Below are 20,766 nucleotides of genomic sequence, written 5' to 3' on the forward strand. Positions count from 1 at the left end.
CGCTCATTTACATTCAAATGTAAATCCGTTGATGGATATTTAAACAACTACAAACAAATCTATAAAAACTTCTAAAATATTTGCCAATAAATTATTTACATGAACAATAATGCATTTATTTCCAGTGTCAGAAAACCAACTAAAAGTTCCAAAATCAAATATTTTTTGTAGCACTATTGCTAAATTAACTCAGTCAGAGCTCAGTAGAACCACATGTTCCTGTTTCTCTCAGCTCTGATGATTTTCTTAAATTTTTCATAGTAAAATCTCAAATATTAGACAGAAGTTGAATCAAGTTATTCCTACTATCAGCCCAGAACAGGCTGAACCGGTAGAAGTGGAGGCATCCATAGAAACCTCTGTAACATTAGACTGCTTCACTATTGTGGATCAAGTGGAAATAGCATCAATTATTACGTCCTCCAAATCCTCAACTTGTCTGTTAGACCCAATTCCCACTAGACTTTTTAAAGAAACTTTTCCCCTAATTAATGATCCCATATTAACAATGATAAATGCCTCTCTGGAAACGGGTTATGTGCCACAGTCTTTTAAATATGCAGTTGTTAAACCTCTTCTGAAAAAGCCCAGTTTGGATCCTAGCATCTTGGCCAACTATAGACCGATATCAAACCTGCCCTTTATTTCTAAAATCCTAGAAAGAGTTGTCGTTAAGCAGCTTTACTGCCACCTACAGGACAACAGCCACTTTGAAGACTTTCAGTCGGGGTTTAGACCTCACCACAGTACGGAAACTGCACTAGTTAGAGTCTCTAATGACTTGTTATTGGCCTCAGAAAAGGGACTACTTTCTATTCTGGTCCTGTTAGACCTCAGTGCTGCCTTTGACACTATCGACCACGGTATTTTACTCCATAGATTAGAGCAGGACATGGGGATCAGAGGATCTGCTCTCCAGTGGTTTAAATCCTATTTATCCAATAGGTATCAGTTCGTTAATGAAAATGGACAGTCCTCTCAGTGCACTCGAGTCAACTATGGAGTCCCACAGGGCTCAGTCTTGGGACTGATCCTGTTTACGCTTTATATGTTACCCCTAGGAAACATAATCAGGAAACACAGCATTAATTTTCATTGTTATGCCGACGATACGCAGTTGTATTTATCCATGAAGCCTGACCAGAATGACGATATAGAGAAACGTAATGCCTGCATCAGAGACATCAAGACCTGGATGACAATTACCTCCTATTGAACCCAGAGAAAACTGAGGTCATTATACTTGGTCTTAAAAACCTCAGAGATGCTCTGTCTGCTCAGATAGTCTCCCTGGATGGCATAAGTATAGCCCCCAATTCCACAGTTAGAAACCTTGGGGTTTTATTTGACCAGGACTTATCAATTAAGGCTCACATATCTCAGAACTGCCTTTTTTCACCTGCGGAATATTGCTAAGATCAGAAATATACTTTCTAAGAGTGATGCTGAAAAACTCATCCATGCATTTGTTACGTCGAGGCTGGATTACTGTAACTCCTTGTTAGCAGCGTGTCCTAAGAGTTCCTTAAGAAGTCTCCAGCTTGTTCAGAACGCAGCAGCTAGATTGTTAGCTGGAACTAGCAGAAGAGATCACATCACTCCTGTGTTAGTTTCGCTCCATTGGCTCCCAGTTGATTCCAGAATCAAGTTCAAGATCCTCCTGTTAACCTATAAGGCCTTACATGGAATGGCCCCGTCCTATATTAAGGACCTCATAGTCCCTTACCATCCAATGAGAACACTTCGCTCGCAAAATGCAGGACTGCTTGTGGTTCCTAGAATTAGTAAAAGTACGGTTGGAGGTAGAGCGTTTAGCCACCAAGCCCCTGTCTTATGGAATAAACTCCCAGCTCATGTAAGAGAGGCCGACTCAGTTTCTACATTCAAAGTTAGACTGAAAACATTCCTCTTTGGACAGGCTTATTGTCAGACTAGTTAGTATTTAGAGATTATTATTTAACTTAATGTTAATGTGTTTAAATTAAACTTAATAACAATAACTTTTTGTTTATAGGCTGCTAGAAGTTGAAGCTGGGGTAACTATGGTGCACTGGGGTTCTGTCCTCTTTTCTCATCTTCTACCCTTCCTCTCCTCTATTCTTGATCATAATTTATCATTTAGTTCTCCATGCCGCTGTTTGGTGCAGTGCGATTCATGTATTGTCCCTCTTTCCCCTCCTGGGGAATGGGAGTGCTTCCAGACTCCAGTTGGATCATCCGTGCTCCAGTTCCTGACCGTTTACCTCGCCTTTGCTCCTGCTCCTACACCTGGCTGTGGATCCTGTCTCCGGCTCATCTCTGGCTCGTCTCTGCTCTGTACCTGACCAAGTACCTCGTCTCTGCTCCTGCTCCTACACCTGGCTGTGGTTCCTGCCTCTGGCTCGACTCGCGCCTTTGACTGTCCCCCCAAACACGGCTGGATGAAGCTCGTCTGCTGAACTTTATATATGTAGTTGTAGGGTTAGATAAGTTAATTCTTCTCTCTGAGTTCTGGTAAATCGCCTGTCCGTCCTGGGGGAGGATCCCTCCTTCATGTGGGCTCCCCTGAGGTTTCTTCGTTTTTTCCAGGATCCGTTTTTTTTAGTTTTTCCTTGGGGGGTCTAAGGGCAGGAATGCCAGTACAGCTTAGTCAGTTTGTTAGTTCATTTTAGTATTTTCCTATTGAACTCTATGTATTCATGATCCTTTTGATTTCATTTTTCACCTTTTCAATTACGGATACAAAGTCCATCGAAACGACTGTTGTTGTGAATTTGGGCTATACAAATTGAATTTAATAATCTGACCTTCAAACTACAATAAATTAAAATCAGAATCACGTTTAAAATATTCTATAAATGTCACATTCATAAAAGGCAAAAAAATTAAATTCATGAAAAATCAGATTTTAGACAAAAAAATGCAAAAAGAGGTTTGAAATTTAGATAGTCATAAAAGTAAATATGTACTTTTTAAATCACTTTTTTTCTTCAAGAAATTCAATAAACAGGTTGTATAATCTCATCTAGAAAGACTTCAGTCTGAAAGACTTCACTGAGTCTTTCTGAAAAATAAATCCATGTTGATAAAAGCAGCAGCTGAGGCTCTGATTTAAAACTCATCCATTTGGAGAAAGTGTTTACACCCCGGGGTCATTTACTGTTGTGAAGAGACAGAACATTCTGGAGAATCTTTAGAGAAAATAAAAAGGGATATAATACTAAAGGTAGACGTTTGAGTTTAGTTAGGTAAGGGACGCGATCTGGCGGTGGGGGGGGGGGGGGGGGGTCTGATCAGGAGGAATAATGATAATAGGACTAATAAGGTATCTCTCTGCAGCACATTGTTGTAGAGTTCACCTGGTGCCTATGAGGGTTGTTTAAATTAAGTCACATCCAGGAGCCCTGCTTCCTTTTTTTCCATTATATTGAATATGCAAACATTTTTGAGCAATTGTAGTTGTAGGTTTAGGGGCTTTCATCTGGATTTGGTTTTAAAGTTAGAAGACGTTTCACCTCTTATCCAAGAGGCTTTGTCAATTCTGAAAAAGCTGGTTGAAGAGCTGGTATATATGCGCTCATGGAGGAGTCAGACCTGAAACTGGATGGTATTGTCCACTTAGCCTACATGGTTTCGGGTCGTTAAGAGTCCTTTGTCCTCAGCTGGGGGTTGGGGAGCCAGTGACTCCCTTCCCAAAGTGGTCATCTCTTTCACCTATTAACGACCCAGGTGGAACTGGTTTGGTTTGTTTAGGTTTCAAAACACTGCCGTAGATGGATGGAAGAAACCAACCTGAGACCACCATTCTTATTCAGAGAAGGTTTATCCTTCTTGACAAAGATGGCTTTTTTCACTCCTCGCTCAAACCCTCCTTTCTCTCTGGAGAAAGGAGGGTTTGCATATATTCACTGCGCTATATTCACTAAGGTCTAAATGAGTAGGTTAGGATGAGCTGGACGTTGTGAGTGAACACAGCAGCTCTCCACCACTCAAATTATGAATGGGAAGGCTGCTCAAATGAACTTCTCACACTACACATTTGTACACTTACGGTTCCTGTGAATGGGTGATTGATTGTGCTGATGTGGCACCTAGGCTTTACAAGTGACTAAATGTCCAAAATGCTGCCTCCAAGCAACACAAAGCAGCCCAATGGTGAGGTGACAGGATAAACTCTACCGCTCTTATACTTTAGACCTTTTTTTGCCTTTTTTTATGCTCCACATAAAAACACACTAGAATTCTGGCTAGAATTCAGACTTCACTGTCCTCTAACGAGTGGTTTGTGGCCTTCAGGTGGAGATGCACTGCAGACTCTAGTCCACTTGGGTTGGCTATGCAATGTTGGTAAAGCTGTTTGTGTAGAGGTTGTTTGGTTTCTCCTATATACTGTTCATTGCAGTTCTCTTTGCAGTGGATAGAGTACACAACATTACTCTGTTTGTAGCTGGGATGTTGTCCTTTGGATGAACCGGTTTTTGTCTGAGAGTCTTAACTGGTTAGAGATGAACTGGGATGTTATGTTGTTTGAAATCCTTTTAAGTTTTTCAGACAGGCCTCAGATATACGGAATTGAAATACTGTTCCCTTTCGGCTCTTGTTCCTTCTTGTCTTGTCTTTCTGTATGTCGGGATCTGGTGAATGCCCACTTGGGATATCCACAGGTTTGGAGGGCTTGGCGGATATGTTGCTCTTCAACCAGCTAATTCAGAATTGACAAAGCCTCTTGGATAAGAGGTGAAACGTCTTCTAAATTTAAAACCAAGTCCAGATGACATCCCCTAAACCTACTACTATGGAACCAACCTGGATGAATAAGAGTCTTCGTACACGCCTCCCAAGAAACAAAGCAAGGGAGACGCTCCAGAACGAAGGTCCTAGCGGTCCAACCACAATCAGACGGTGGCAGTGGGATGGCAGGACGGGGGCCGGGGGGTTGGCTGGAGGGTTGCAGTCTGAATTCAGCCAATCATCAGACGATTTTGGGCCTTGGAGACCCCCCTATTAGTCAGTTATCTTCCTGCCAACCAACCACCTGTCACCGGACCGCCCCCGTGCGACTTCCAAATGGGCCCGGGCGGCCACTGACTGAGTCAAGAAACTGTCTGGTCACTGTAACATTTTTCCTAAAGACACAGCGGTGACAGTGCTTGTGTACAAATGCGACTGCCGCCTCCCGATGAACAACACTACCGCGCGGCCACCTGCCTAATTTGCCTATAAACTAGCATTTATGTCGCTCTGCGGTGGCATTTTGGTATACAGGACCGTAGTCTCAGTGGCGTATACTTATATCACGCTTTACTATCTTCTTAGAAGGCCCAAAATGTTTTACAGTCACATTCCTGTTCACCTATAAACACAACCAATCAAACACTGGAGGCAGCTCTGCTGCCGAACACTGGCGCCAACCTATAGCCAGCAGAGGCAAGGTGGGGTTTAGTGTCTTGCCAAAGGAAACTTCTACACATGGGTAGAAAAATGCCACCCACCCACCCAACCATCCAGTTTCAGAACCCGCTGAATCCCTTTCTTGGTCATGAGGTTGCTGGAGCTACACCAGCTACACCTGTACAGGTCACCAGTCTACTGCAGGGCCCCGCCCCAGCACACATTCACACCTAGGGTCAATTTAGAACCATTAATCAACAATAAATAAACGTCCTTATTTATTTATTTTAAATGACAGAAATTAGACATTTACATTCAAATACAGTAGAATTCCCAGCTAGCCTCTTCACTAGGCTAACCTGTTGTTTCCCACTGATCTGTAAACGGCGCCCTTGGTACTTTTGGTACTTTTTTAGTTTTTTTTTTCTTCACAGAAAGTTATTTGTTCCAATAAACTGCAGCATCACCCAACAAAGAAACCTCAAAGAAAACTGGAGACATTTTTATCTGCAACACAGAATTTTTTTCTTTATAGAAAGATTAAACTTATATAACATAACATAAGCCTCACAAAAACCTTCTCATGTGATTTTCAAGAGTCACCAGCAGATCCAAAAGTTCTTAGATCTGCAGGTTACAATTTTAAATCATTGGGAGCGATTTTTTTTGGCATCTGAGAGTGAGGATGAAGAATTCACAGTCAAGAAACCCACAAAGACCAAAAAGAAGGACAAAGTCTCCACCAAAGACAGAATCAAACCAGATCCCACTTCTGAAAAAGACAAACAACCGTTGAAACCATCAAAGACGAAGCCTGAAGCAGCAGGTTGGTTTCAACTGCTGACGTTTTCCATCCTCTTGATTTTTGTTACTAAGACTTTAAAAAATATTTTAGCTGCTTCCAAACCAGTAAAAAGTCTTCCAACATCCAAACCGACACCCACCAGACCCCCCAGATTGAAGGCTGATATTTATATTTATATTATATTCCAACTCATATTGGTGAAAGCGCCTCATCGTCACCCAGCCAGGGGCTGCGACTTGGACTGTCCCGCCTAGTCCGAGTCAAACCGCTCCATCCCAGCATTGCGAGTCACTAACCCATTAGGGGCCAGCGCCTCATGTGGACCAGGGACGGCCGTTATCTTAACATAATTTTTAGAGAACATTCTAAAAACCGTTTTTGTCTTCCGGTTATTTATGACACAAGTCTCCAACTTGAACTAAAATTGAAGAGCTTCAGGGAGGGGCTGCTAGGTCGTCCACACAGTCCGGTCCTCAGGAGTTCATCCTCTATTCTTTGTGTGAATCAAACAAAACTAAAATCTGTTCCTCTTTTAATACAAATGTGTTTGCCTGTAATTTTCATATCCTTATAAATTCTTCTGTTTTTCTTTGTACTTATTGTTCAGCAAACTTTGCATATTATGTACATACATCTCAAATAAAATTGGAAAAAAAGGAGTTGTTTGGAATGTCATTTAATGCAAAAACCAACAAGTAAAAAACAAAGTAAAATTAAAGTGTTTTCTTTGAGAACAACTGGATACTAAAATGTTTTTTAAACTGCTTTCAGTATGAAATATATACAGTTAAGCTCCAAAAACAGCAAAGTGTTTCATTATGATATTTGTGAGTAGAATAGCGAAAACAATTTACATTTTGACATGTAAAGCTGGTGTTGCTGCCTGAAAGTCAGACTGAAATCCGTGCATACCCTCAGAACGTTTCCAAAACAGATTGGAGATCCGTTTCCTTGGAATGCTGCTCGTGCATCCCAAATATACCATGACAGAAGGTAAATAAATAAGAATATATCCTGAATAATAGACAAAAACAATGCATTCATCCTTTAATGCCTTTAAATGTGGATCAAAGATAAATGCACATTCTTTGGCTCCAAAATTACCCACATTTAGCATCAACATGAAAGCAAAAACATAAAAGGGAGGTTTTTTTCGTGGCGTATCCTGCCTTTGCCCAAAAGCAGCTGAGATAGGCTCCAGCAACTATGTGGCCCTGAAAAGGATTCAGTTGGTTCTGAATATGGACAGACACTAAATTGATAAAAGCTTTCGACATTTTGTCGAAAACCTTAAATGTTTTGAAATTTTTACAAAGTCAGTTTATAAGGGCATTTTTTATAGCTAAAGCAGAAATAAAACATTAGAACAGGGGTCACCAACCCTGTGCCCGCGAGCACCCCTTGTGGCGCCCGCAGGGAATGCACCAAAAAAAAAAATATTTTTTTTTTATTGAAGCAAATATTCAACAAACAACCACGGCATGTCTGTCATGACAACAATATCAATTCTGAGATAAAGGTAGACAAAGAAAACCCAAATATGTAAACAAATATAACTTAAAAATAATCAATAAAAGTAAGGGTCTATTACAAAAGTTTAAATAGATCAAATAAATTACACAATTTCTGGACATTCTTATGATTCATGTAATGTAAAGATTTTGAGAATAGGTTGAGTAATCCATTAATGTGAGGATTAATATTCCTGTCTGTTTTTATTTACATTTATGTTTAAAAAGTTAAAATTAAGTTAAAGTTTTAAAGGTTTAAAAGTTTAGCTTTAGTGTGTTCAATAAATATTTATCTTGTTCGGCTGCAACCTAAAGTCTATCTTGAATTTAGGCTCCCTCTGCAACTGAGTTTGATCCCCCCTGTAATACGAGTCTAGAAAATTCATGCATGTTTTTGTGTGTAAAATGAGCAAATAAAAATGGGGCACACAAAAGGAAGTCCTCAAATTGTGTTCTTTTTTTGGGGGGGGGGCTAGGAGGTTTTTAGTGGCGCCCTTCATACCACTTGGTGCCCATGAAATAGCCCTCGGTCTCAAAAAGGTTGGTGAACCCTGAATTAGAAGAATGTTCTGTGTAATGATGACATCTCTTTGACTTTGTTTTATGTTTGTGACGTCACAAACGGATAAAAGGATGTACCGGTAAGTAAAACAACTGTCATCATGTAATAAATCCAAATTAGTTTCAAAACTGATAAAGAACATTTTTTGTGGACCTGTGTGGTGCTTTAAATAGTGCAGTGGGAGTGACTGGTTCAATTCCCGACTCGTTAACAAACCGTCGCTATAAAAGCTGACTCTGCGTGAAGATCCTTCATGGACCAGAATCCCTGCTCTGATGCAGATAGAGTAGTGTGGTGGCAGTGTCTCTGTGCTTCCAGTGAGAATGTGCTGGTTCAATTCCCAGTTAGAATAAGGGTCCTTAGGAAGTAGATGTCTGTGTCTTTAAACCTGATTGTTGATTTTTGAAACATGTGGAGCGTCTTCAGCTCAAAGGAACAAAGCAACACAGTTCTGCTGTAGACAGATTAGCACAGGGGGAGTGTCTCTGTCCTTGAAGCAGGAGAGTGCAGGTTCAAGTCCAGGCTAGTTGCATCACAATTCATGTTTGTGGTGAGGAAGAGTCAGGGATGCTGAGGAAGGGAGCAGCTTCATCTTTAGTCTGGTTGATGATCTATAACTTCTGTGCTATAAGATAGATGATGAAGGTTGATATTAGAGCTACACTAACTGGTGGTGAGACACCTATGAGGGTGAGACAGGTACCTAGAAGACTAGAACTGACTACTCTTGTACTGTTCATGGGGGGGTAGAGTTTTTTTTACCTAGATAGCAGCAACTAGATCATGATAGTACCTTCACACTAACCTGAGCATCATGGTACTATACTTTCAATCTTGTTATACTTTCCAACTCTAAAACTTCGTGTTCTTTTAGTTATTTGTAGAAATATACAAAAAAGCTAGTTAATAGTCTGTGTAATACTTGTTGTACTTACTTTCCATCCCCTCAACCCAACCCAACCCAACCCAACCAACCTGCCCCCACCCTCTACCTGTATTTCATCTCGGTGCTCAGACCCTCCACACATCCAAGCTGCATTCTGCATGGATCTATCTAAATGCACATCTTCTTCTGGGATCCTCTTCTCCTGGTCCTTCCTTGGGGTGGGGGGCAAAGATGAAGCCCCCTTTCCTGCCGTCCTGACTCCTCCTAGCCGCAGCTTGAATTGTGAGGCAACTGAACACCTCGATGTCCCTGACTGGGACTTGAACCTGCGCTCTCCTGCTTCAAGGACAGAAACACTCCCCCTGTGCTAATCTGTCTACAGCAGAACTGTGTTGCTTTGTTCCTTTGAGCTGATGACTGTCAAGGAGCGGCAAAAACCGACAACAAAATAACAGAGACGGGGAATTGAACCAGCGCTTCTCTGCTTTGGAGATCAAGTCACTTCCATCGCACTATTCTGGACATCAGGCAGCACTTTGTCGATCACCATTTTTCCTCCATCTGGTGCTTTCTGGGATTTGAACCAGCACCTTCTTGCTCTACTGTCTCCATAGCAGCAGCTCTGGTTCCTTTCATCCTTTCATCTTTCCATGGTGACTCCGGAATTCGGCGATCCATTGAGAATGTCTTTATGTACCTGCTGTGCACGTGCGTTAACCCAGGGTTACCAAGTCGCCAACTCATATCCGGTCTTTTGGAACCGACATAACCAGAGTAAGCAAGTTCAGGTGGATTTCAGCCAGAGTTCAGGGTTAAAGTCAGGCTTGTTTGAACATGCTTCCTGGAAAACCTCCAGATCATTTCCTCATTTCCAGTTTTTAATGAATGAATCTGTTTTTCTGTCTCACGTTTCTGTTTAACCAAAGTAACATATTATTTATCCATTTTAGATCTGACGTTTTCTTCAGATCCTTCGACAAAATACAACAAATGATAGAAATTCTAAGCAGTTCTGGTTACATCGACAATGAAACTTTGTCGTTTGTCGGAAACGGCATTTAAAGTGACTCCGCCCCTAAAATGCAAAATACAAGTTCTTTTTTAGTGTAGAGCCGGAACCAGAGATTCAAAAAAATGTATTAAAAAATGTATTAAAAAAGTAATTTAAAAAAATTGCTGTTCTTCTGGGGAAACTGAAGGATTCACACCATGAAAGCCAGGAGTGATGAAAGCACGGCAGAGAGAAAACCACAATTTCAAGCTTTAGACCAGGGGTGTCCAAATCCAGGCCTCAAGGGCCGGCAACCTGCTGGTTTTCCAGAAACGCTGCCTCATCTGCTGTTGATTACCTGGATCAGGTGTGTTTAGCCAATAAGGAGCTTCAAAGGCAGGTTGATTGGAAAAAATATAGGACACCGTCCCTTGAGGCCTGGGGCCTGTTTCAGAAAGGAGGTTCAACCAACTCTGAGGTTGAACTTGAACTCTGAGTTGGTCAATCGGGAGATTAACAACTCTGAGTTTTCTGTTTCAGAGAAGCTGATCGGAGTTAGGTCAATCAACTCTGAGTGGACTGATTCGGAGGTGAGCGTGTGCACCGCGACTATAAGAAGCCATTATCAATGGAGCGCAGATATTACGAGTCACCATGGCAACCGTGAAAAAAAGAGGTCTGCGTATTTTTCGCCAGCTGAACTTGACGTGCTGCTGCAGAGTTACAGTCAATATGAGCACATATTCCAGAAGAAAAGCAACACCGCTGCATCTGCAAAACAGAGACAGTTATCGTGGGAAACATAGCTGCTCAAGTTAATGCCTAAGTTTGCATTTAAATCATTGTTATAAAATATTGACTGTAATAACTTTTTAAATAGCGTAAGGAGTGAAATAAAAAATGGTGATATTTAGGTGTACTTTTGAAGTGTCATTCCTGGTGTAAATGCATGAAATGCTGCATAGTGTACAGAACCAATCTGGGGGAAAATGCATTTAACGTCGGTAATGTTTAGAGGACTTTTTTGTTAACCTTCCCCTCTTGCAAATGTTGGTCAGTTTAATATTAATACATGCAATTGTGTTTTTAAAAGTGAACTTTTGTCTACTGTTGAACCTTTCGCCGCGCGAAGACTTCTCTTTCTTTTCTCTCGTCTTTCCGACCGACCGTGGTCAGAAGCGCAGGGGAGATTTCCTTCAGGGCCGAAGGGAATTCTCCTTCGGGGTTCACTTCCCGTTGGAAACCCTCAACCTCCAGAGCGGATTAAGAATGACTCCAAAACAGTTATTCTGGGAATGACACCTTCTCTTTATTTAACTAAGTGCTCCGTCCTCCGAACACACAATATATTCCACGCACACACCTCCGCTCACCCCCCCCCCCCATCTGCACCTGCACTCGCCCCTCCCCTTGTCTCTCGTGGATCGCACCCCGCTCAGCACACACACACTGCAACACTACCCTTGTATTGATCAAGTGGTATAGGTTTATACGGGATTAAGAAAGTAAGCAGTGCTAGAAAATTGTGTTTCCAAAAAGTAATTGTTACATTAATATAATTCAATGTCCCTGATTTCATTTTCACGTAGATGCAATCCTGCAGGAATTAAAAGAACATGGCAGCAGCTGAAAGCGGAAAAAAAATTGAGTCTTCTCAAAATCCTCGTAAATATAATTCTCTATGAATTAATGCAGCCTCCTCGTCTATTGGGTCCTCCAAAAAATGACAAGCCATTCTTGTCACTTAGACCGTCTCTGTGTGACGGACATGTGGGCAATGAAGGTTAAAGCGAAAAATACCGCTTCGTCTTTAAAAAGGGGAGGGGACCGGCATAAACTTTGAGTTTGGAGAATAAAACCTGCTCCCGACCAGGTTAGGTTCACAGCATAAGTAACCATGGATACGGACTCCGAGTAGAAGTTACCTCTCTTTCAGAAACGGGTTTGACTTACTCTGCTTTCTCTGGTTTAACAAACCTCCCATTCTGAAACAGAAAACCCAGGGTTTCCCTGATTTCAGGGTTAACGCACTCAGAGTTTGCACTTAACCTCCTTTCTGAAACAGGCCCCTGGAATTGGACACCCCTGCTTTAGACATTATAGGATCTTCTGGAAATTAGGCAACACGGTTCTGGTGCAATGATGTGTCTGTGTGCTTGGATCAAGGAGGTGGAAAAAAGGACAGTGTGTATGTGGGGGGGGGGGGGGGGGGGGATTGCCTAAATTTTGGGAAAACGTTCTCCTGCTGTGTTGTTGTAGTGAAACTGATATCTAATATTTGGACAATTTTTACTCCTCAGTCTACTGACAAAAATCCCCACTTTGTCCCAAAATTAAAACTCAAATTATAAGTGGACAAAACAGAAAATGGATTTGTCCTCAAATATTCCTTCCTTAACCGGAATCACTTAATTGCAGGAGTGGAGACACCAACAGAGGAGAATCAACACCTGGGGCCTGTTTCAGAAAGGAGGTTAAGTGTAAACTCTGAGTGCGTTAACCCTGAAATCAGGGAAACCCTGGGTTTTCTGTTTCAGAATGGGAGGTTTGTTAAACCAGAGAAAGCAGAGTAAGTCAAACCCGTTTCTGAAAGAGAGGTAACTTCTACTCGGAGTCCGTATCCATGGTTACTTATGCTGTGAACCTAACCTGGTCGGGAGCAGGTTTTATTCTCCAAACTCAAAGTTTATGCCGGTCCCCTCCCCTTTTTAAAGACGAAGCGGTATTTTTCGCTTTAACCTTCATTGCCCACATGTCCGTCACACAGAGACGGTCTAAGTGACAAGAATGGCTTGTTCTTTTTTGGAGGACCCAATAGACGAGGAGGCTGCATTAATTCATAGAGAATTATATTTACGAGGATTTTGAGAAGACTCAATTTCTTTTTCACTTTTAACTGCTGCCATGTTCTTTTAATTCCTGCAGGATTGCATCTACATGAAAATGAAATCAGGGACATTGAATTAGATTAATGTAACAATTACTTTTTGGAAACACAATTTTCTAGCACTGCTTACTTTCTTAATCCCACATACACCTATACCACTTGATCAATACAAGGGTAGTGTTGCAGTGTGTGTGTGCTGAGCGGGGTGCGATCCACGAGAGACAAGGGGAGGGGCGAGTGCAGGTGCAGATGGGGGGAGGGGGGGCGGAGGTGTGTGCGTGGAATATATTGTGTGTTCGGAGGACGGAGCACTTAGTTAAATAAAGAGAAGGTGTCATTCCCAGAATAACTGTTTTGGAGTCATTCTTAATCCGCTCTGGAGGTTGAGGGTTTCCAACGGGAAGTGAACCCCGAAGGAGAATTCCCTTCAGCCCTGAAGGAAAGACGAGAGAAAAGAAAGGAGAAGTCTTCGCGCAGCGAAAGGTTCAACAGTAGACAAAAGTTCACTTTTAAAAACACAATTGCATGTATTAATATTAAACTGACCAACGTTTGCAAGAGGGGAAGGTTAACAAAAAAGTCCTCTAAACATTACTGACGTTAAATGCATTTTTCCCCCCAGATTGGTTCTGTACACTATGCAGCATTTCATGCATTTACACCAGGAATGACACTTCAAAAGTACACCTAAATATCACCATTTTTTATTTCACACCGTACGCTATTTAAAAAGTTATTACAGTCAATATTTTATAACAATGATTTAAATGCAAACTTAGGCATTAACTTGAGCAGCTATGTTTTCCCACGCTAACTAACTGTCTCTGTTTACAGATGCAGCGGTGTTGCTTTTCTTCTGGAATATATGCTCATATTGACTGTAACTCTGCAGCAGCACGTCAAGTTCAGCTGGCGAAAAATATGCAGACCTCTTTTTTTCACAGTTGCCATGGTGACTCGTGATATCTGCGCTCCATTGATAATGGCTTCTTATAGTCGCGGTGCTCACGCTCACCTCCGAATCAGTCCACTCAGAGTTGATTGATCTAACTCCGATCAGCTTCTCTGAAACAGAAAACTCAGAGTTGTTAATTTCCCGATTGACCAACTCAGAGTTCAAGTTCAACCTCAGAGTTGGTTGAACCTCCTTTCTGAAACAGGCCCCAGGATTTGAAGTAGACTTCCTCCTCTTTCAGTGTGAAGCTCACTTACAGGATGAGGTCTGGCAGTCTGAAAATCTTATTGATTGTTTTTATTTTAGGTTGGGCCCTGTTTTACCTGGGTTACCTAAAAAGAGACGTTGATGACTATTCCAGAAAACTCCAGAGGGCCCACCTCAACGACTCCATCGACAGGCTGAGTGAGTCAAAGGAGGCGTTGCTTTTATGGAGGAATTTCAATACGATTTCAGAAAACAAACAGCCATTTGAACTGAAAATTTAAGATGTAGCTGCAAAAATATTACATTTATCTTTTTAAGTAAGAAATACTATTATGGTTTTAAGTTTTTGATTTTTAAACTTTAGTTTGATCATTCTATGCCTTAAGGTTCATCTTGAGGACAATTTTAAGATTTATAATACAGACTAAGCACAGAGAAATCTTATTTTTGGACGTTTGAATTGGAAACAAAGCGACGAGAGCAAAAACCTAAATGTTTTCACAGTCAGTCTGCTGCAAAACAACAAGCAGAAAAGGGTGATGGTGATGGGAGTTGGGTCATCTAGACCCACTAGACAGTGCTCTGAACCTTTTTTCTTCAATGATTTGTGATCTTCACTGGTGTCCATGGATTACATGAAATCTTTCCACCTTTATCCACCTTTGTCATGGTAGGGAGAACACGTCACTGTAAGGGGGGGTCATCTAAGATAGCACAAGGGTTAAACTAATGTTAATTGTTTAGTTATTTAACTTGATTTCTGGTCAAAATTTGATTAAAAGATTTTTAGTTATCATGGATTTGAAAAAATATTTGCAGAAAGCCTAATTTGGAAGTAATAATTAGAAATATTGTTTTTAGAACTGTTAAAAAAACTCAAAACTATTCAAGCTTCCCCAGACAGTAAAAGAAAAACTTCAGAATTTTCACTAATAAGATACTTTATTTGGTAAACTCTAAAAAAAACTTTTTTAGATTTTGATGACAATATTTTAACACAGGAAAATCTGAGAATAATAGTCTTTGCGGTTTTTAAAGTTATTATTTTTGTTACACTAGAAAATAACATTTTCAAAAGGAACAATCACAGCTTTGGCGCCACCTGGTGGAGATATAATGAAAATGCAGAGAGTTCATTCAATGTCAAAAAGTGTTATAGAATCAATACTTCACTGTAATTTAAATATTTATGATTAGCTAAATGTATAATCAGAAATATCACTTATAATTGATTTAGAAGTTTTTACAGATTTTCTTAATTTCAGGAACCAAGAAATGAATTTAAACTGTAAAAAGGGTTTTTCAAGCTTTTTTCATTGAAATGTGAAATATTTTTAACCTGAATTTATTTCCAATTATGCAAAACACTAACATTTTACTCCTAACTAGATGCTAAATGATATCTAGGATTCTCCTTTAAGGATTTATTTATAACCCTCAGCTTTCGTCTGCAGTTTGTTTAGTTGGAGAATCTCGGCATCGTTTAAATGTTTGTTTCTGCTTTGATGGCGTCAAAGTCGTTCACCAAAGAGCAGACTCTTAGCTGATCAATACATTCTCTGGAAAACATCTGTGGTGGAAAAAGTGAGTTTTTAACGCCTCTGCTTCCTGCGAGACAGCAGGAGGTGTGAGGCCGCGGCGTCCGGACGGAAAGAATCGAACGCAGTCGAGTGACGTTTTTTATTGTTGGGATGAAATGAGTGTAAACGGTTTTCACAGGTCACTACACCACAGCCACAGAGATACACCTATGTACAGTCTTTACGGGTTTGTCGGGTCAGACGCTCCTCCTCCGTTCTGCGTTGGAGTCCGTCCGGGTTTGAGGTTCAGAGTCTGTTGGCGCTCAGCGCGCCGCCATGCGGGTCATGCCGGGGTTGACGAAGGAGAAGTTCCTGAACATGGTCTGGTCCACGCTGTTGATGAGCGTGCGGTCGGCGCAGGAAAGCCGCGGCTTCTCGTTGATGAACTCTTTGTCGAAGTTGCTGCAGTCGCTGGGCGACGTCTGCGAACAGACAAGGGGGGGGCTTTATTTTATATTTATCAGAAAAATGCAAAACAGTTTGTAGATTATTTTCCAACACAAATGAGTCTCAGGCGCTTTGGCTTGTGATTTGCTCTGGTCCGTCTGTGTTGACACATGGACGTTTTCATCGCCTGCGTCTCACGTCCGTCCCTCCACAACGCAGCAAGAAGCCGGAGAAACGGCTCCGGGTTTCAAAATAAAAACTTGCTTTCTACTTTATAGATAAAACTTTATCCAAACAAAATGTTTTAAGGCGACGTTGACACCAGCGCCCATGTTCACCATGGATGACAAAAAAAACATGATTTCATAAGGACTCTGAAAATGCAATCCATGTTTTTATGACACTGTAAAAACTCCGTATGGCATGTCTCATAAAAACGCAGACCGAACATTTAGCATAGTGCGAGATATTGTTGTTTTTGTGCGCTGCTGCCAATTAGCTGTCGGACATTTAAGTGGAAAACAAGAGTCAGACGCTCGTAAATAAAGATGGCAATGACAGCATTTCAATCGATAAGATTGAGATCCATTTCCCCAAAACCACTAGTTTCTACTGTCAAAACAGAGAATGTGTGTTTTTCATTCTTTGTTTGAAGTTTGGGTTAAATAAAAGAGTTTCTAATTTACCACAAAAATAAGAAACTGAGTCACAAAGTTGAATATCTGGAAACTTCTAGAAGCTGTGAGCGCGTTCTCCCGTGGCAGTGAACGCCGCGGCGTGCAGCAGAGCAGCAGGAAGGCGGGTTTTTCTCTAAAACTTTGAAACGGAAGCCGATTGTGAGAAAGTGAGGCGTAAACGTTGAGGTTTGCACCTCCAGCTGCACGTTTAACTACCACCAAAGGTGAGCAGGTTCACTGTGACATGAAAAGCAGCACAGGTACTTGAAAAAATGGCATAAAATACATTTTTATTTCTAAAAAGTTGTTTCAAAAGCCTACTTTAGATGACGTTTTGAGACTTATTTGGGGTTTTTCCGTGTACGATTTAGCTGTAAACCTACCAGAGTCGGTCTGAAGGGCGGCGCCACCTTGCGCTGCTCCAGGGCGTCCCAGTCTGTGGCGCTGAAGAAGCTGTGCTGCCGGATGTTCCCCTTCATGCCGAGCCGCTCCTCTGGTTCTCTCACAAACAGCTGCGGGTCAAACACACAACAGCTGTCAGCGTTTTCTCTGTGACTGTCGATTAAAACATTTCTGACGAATTGCTCTGGTTTGTCTGCTGTTTGGCTCTAAAGTTTGGACAGACATGTGGCCGCCTTTGCTCCGCCCACCTAAACATTTGGACGGCGTTAACCGTACTTTAACATTGGGAGTTGGGTCATCTAGACCCACTAGACAGAGCTCTGAACCTTTTCTCTTCAACGAGTTGTGATCTTCACTGGTGTCCATGGATTACATGAAATCTTTCCACCTTTATCCACCTTTGTCATGGTAGGGAGAACACGTCAATGCAAGGGTGGGGGGGGTCATCTAAGATAGCACAAGGGTTAAAATGTTTTTCTACCAGAAAATCCTAAACTGAAAATGAAATCAACATTACAAATGAAAAACATAAAAATGTTATAGTCCACAGTCATTATTATGCATCAAACTTTTTCTGTTTTTTTTTTTTTTTTTTTTTTTTTACCCCAGAGCATTCACTATCACTGGGTGTGCGCCAGATGCACCAGATGCACCGGGTGACACGCGTGGTTCCTCCGATTGCTCCTCTGCCCAAAAGCCCGCAGAAGTCCAACAGGACGGCTCGAGGAAGTCGGAATCGGCTCATAAGCCACTCGTCCTGGTTCGCCAGCAAGTCTTCTTGCTGTCTAAAGATGCGTTCACTCTGAATTCTTCCATTTGCCTCATCTTCTAAGAGCCCAAGATCAGCCATTGTGCGTCATTACACATTGTGATGGGGCATTTTATTTCCCTCCATTTAATTACATCTGACAAGCTGCAGATGTCGGTAATAATCGACGTGGAAATGGGAAATTGTTCAGCGCAAATGTAATTTCTTGTTGCTTTCTGAATGGTTGAGACATACGCCATACATTGTTTTATCAAAAATAAAACAAACTAAAGGCATATGCATGAATACCATACTTCCATAGCTTATGAAGAAATGTTTTGCTCTGAAAACAACTTTCCCCAGTGGACAATTAGTACGTCCGTCCGCACGCCCACACCTTTGTCTGCTCCTCCAGACGGACACACTGACGGGAATATCAGTTTTGTACATTATTTCGTTCTGTTAAATATTATTTATGAGGATGAATTGCACAACATGCCAATATTGCAGAACATATTTCACTTTTCTTTCTGCAAATAAGTGTTCATTTGAATTTCTGTTGTAATTTTCGTTTGATTTTTTTTGTTTGTTTCACTGCTGATCGATCAAACGGGTGTTCGTGTAGGCTGTTAATTGTAAGATTTGCTTTGTGAAGTCTTCATGTTATTTCTGAGAGGCAGTATTGTCATTTTCACTTTCACGTGTTTCTTCCATCTGCCGACGGTGTCGCCGTTTCTCATTTCACCCGTTTTTGTGCGTACGCCTGGGTCAGAGCTTATGTGAAGGACCGCACATTTCCCCGTCAAGTTTGCTTTTTGTAAATATCAACTATTGCGTAGAGAGTGGCGTACGCCTTCTTTTGTGCGTACGCAACGTTTATAAATGAGGCCCCAAGTTTCTAGGATCATTTTATTATTTTTTAGGAATTTTTTGTTCTCAAATTTCAGTCATTTTTGAGCATGTTTTTAGGAACTGCCTATGTTTTCAAACCACTCTAATTTATCATGTGTTGTCATGTTTTGATCTATTATGACAACTTACTTTTACCTTTTTTTTGTAGCAAAAGTGTTCTAAAGTTAAACTAAACTGGACACAGTAAAGTTTTTGAACATGGGAGTCAATGGGAAAGTGCTCCCTTCTGCAACCTCTAGTGGTTGTTGGTGGTACTGCAGTATTTGTTTTGATCAGATTTAGTTTTTCTCAGTCGCTTTAGTACAATTCTCAGATCAGAATGAAATTCCCAAAACTATTTATTCAATCGTCACATCATGATGTCACTTGTGCACATCATATAAGCAGTTTCTCACTTCTTTGAACAAGTTGCAATTGCTTTGGTACATCCATGCAAATGATTATGTACAATTCTCTGCTCTTTGCTGTATTATATACAGGAACGACAAGAGGTGTAGGAAGACCACACCAATTCCTACTGCACTGCCTGTACTGTTGGACAGAATATTGTCCTATCTTTTTTTCCCTTTGTGTTACTGTTTGCAGTGGGTTTTTTCTATGTTGGTATGACATGGTCTGTCAACAAATTACAATATGAACAATAAAAGTGTAAATGTGAATCTTGTCCAGTCTCTTGCAATCAAACAAAAAAGGTGTAACTTACATTTTACAATAATTGTCATCAAACTTTAGCCATAGTTTACATCAGAACTTCCCTCTAAACTACACAGTTACATTGACAACATGACTAAGTAATTTGACTGTCTTGTTCGTAGACAATGACACAAGGACTTGACATTCTGATGGCACTGACATGTTCAATGACATAAAGACTTAGATTTGAGAGATGAACTAAAGATTTTGAGCAAGTTACAGGCTTTTGCAAGAAATCCATAGTGTTTTGCTGTTTGTACAAATTGTTTTGAGAAATGGACACACGTATTTGCAAACTTCAATTCTGATCTGAGAATTGTACTAAAGCGACTGAGAAAAACTGTAAGAACATAAATTAAGGCCTTGGCTTAAAGCTGTGTCACACAGCTGTACATTTTGCGCATGGATGAAAATTGGTCATACGTGAATAAATGTGCGAAAAGTGGTTTCTTTTCATGAAATTTTCACTGATGTATCAGGAATGAACCACGCAAAAACCACAGAGGTACGAACAAACCACACAAAGAACACGTACATCTATGTAGAACATCAACCGTCTGTGATTATTGTGCTGTTTTATGAAACTCAGTGATTTGTACGTCAGTGATGTAATTTGACCGTGATATGTGCGCCGTATCCGTGACATAGAAGTCACACATCTGTGGTCCATGCGTGAAAAACTCAGTTAGACATGGAAGCAACAAACTTTACAAAAATCACACAATTGTGCAAGACTTGCGTAATAATTGCATATAAAATACCGTAATTTCCGGATTATAAGCCCCTACTTTTTTCCTGCGCTTACAGCCCTGCGGCTTATTCAGTGACGCGGCTAATTTATGGATTTGATTGGCGGCCGCTGTGTACGTACTTACGGACTCAGTGAATGGTTTGAAATCTTTATCTAACACCAAACGCAAGTCATTTGTTTTTCAACACACCTCTAAACAGCCAAACAGCATGGACTTGACTTCAGGTCTTAGACACTTCAGTCATGGTTCAACAAAAAGAAACACGCATGCCCGGCCGCATCCCAGAATCCTTTGGTGCCATTAGACCCAACGTGCACGTGACCGCCACTACAATATGATGAAGCTTTCAAGTTAAAAGCAATCGTTAAAAGCAGCGTGAAAAAATCCACCATCACCAACGGGTTTGGAAAAGCCGGTCAGCTGCGTGACGGAGAGAACAGT

General features: G+C 41.0%; 1 protein-coding gene across 3 annotated transcripts in view; it reads right to left on the reverse strand.

Moving 5' to 3' along the window:
* Positions 1 to 15,840: 15,840 nt before the first annotated feature.
* prkcq (protein kinase C, theta) overlaps positions 15,841 to 20,766 on the reverse strand; it is a 38,172-nt gene continuing 33,246 nt past the window's right edge. For all 3 annotated transcript variants that reach the window (XM_023952246.2, XM_078942128.1, XM_078942127.1), the window contains 2 exons: positions 17,202 to 17,330; positions 15,841 to 16,176 (listed from right to left, as the gene is read on the reverse strand). In XM_023952246.2, coding sequence (XP_023808014.1) covers positions 16,018 to 16,176; positions 17,202 to 17,330 — 288 coding nt within the window. In that variant the 3' untranslated portion in view covers positions 15,841 to 16,017. The remainder of the gene's footprint in view (positions 16,177 to 17,201; positions 17,331 to 20,766) is intronic.

The sequence above is a fragment of the Oryzias latipes genome, chromosome 23 (genome assembly GCF_053564925.1).
Source record: "Oryzias latipes strain Hd-rR chromosome 23, Olatipes_Hd-rR_3.1".
NCBI lineage: Eukaryota > Metazoa > Chordata > Actinopteri > Beloniformes > Adrianichthyidae > Oryzias > Oryzias latipes.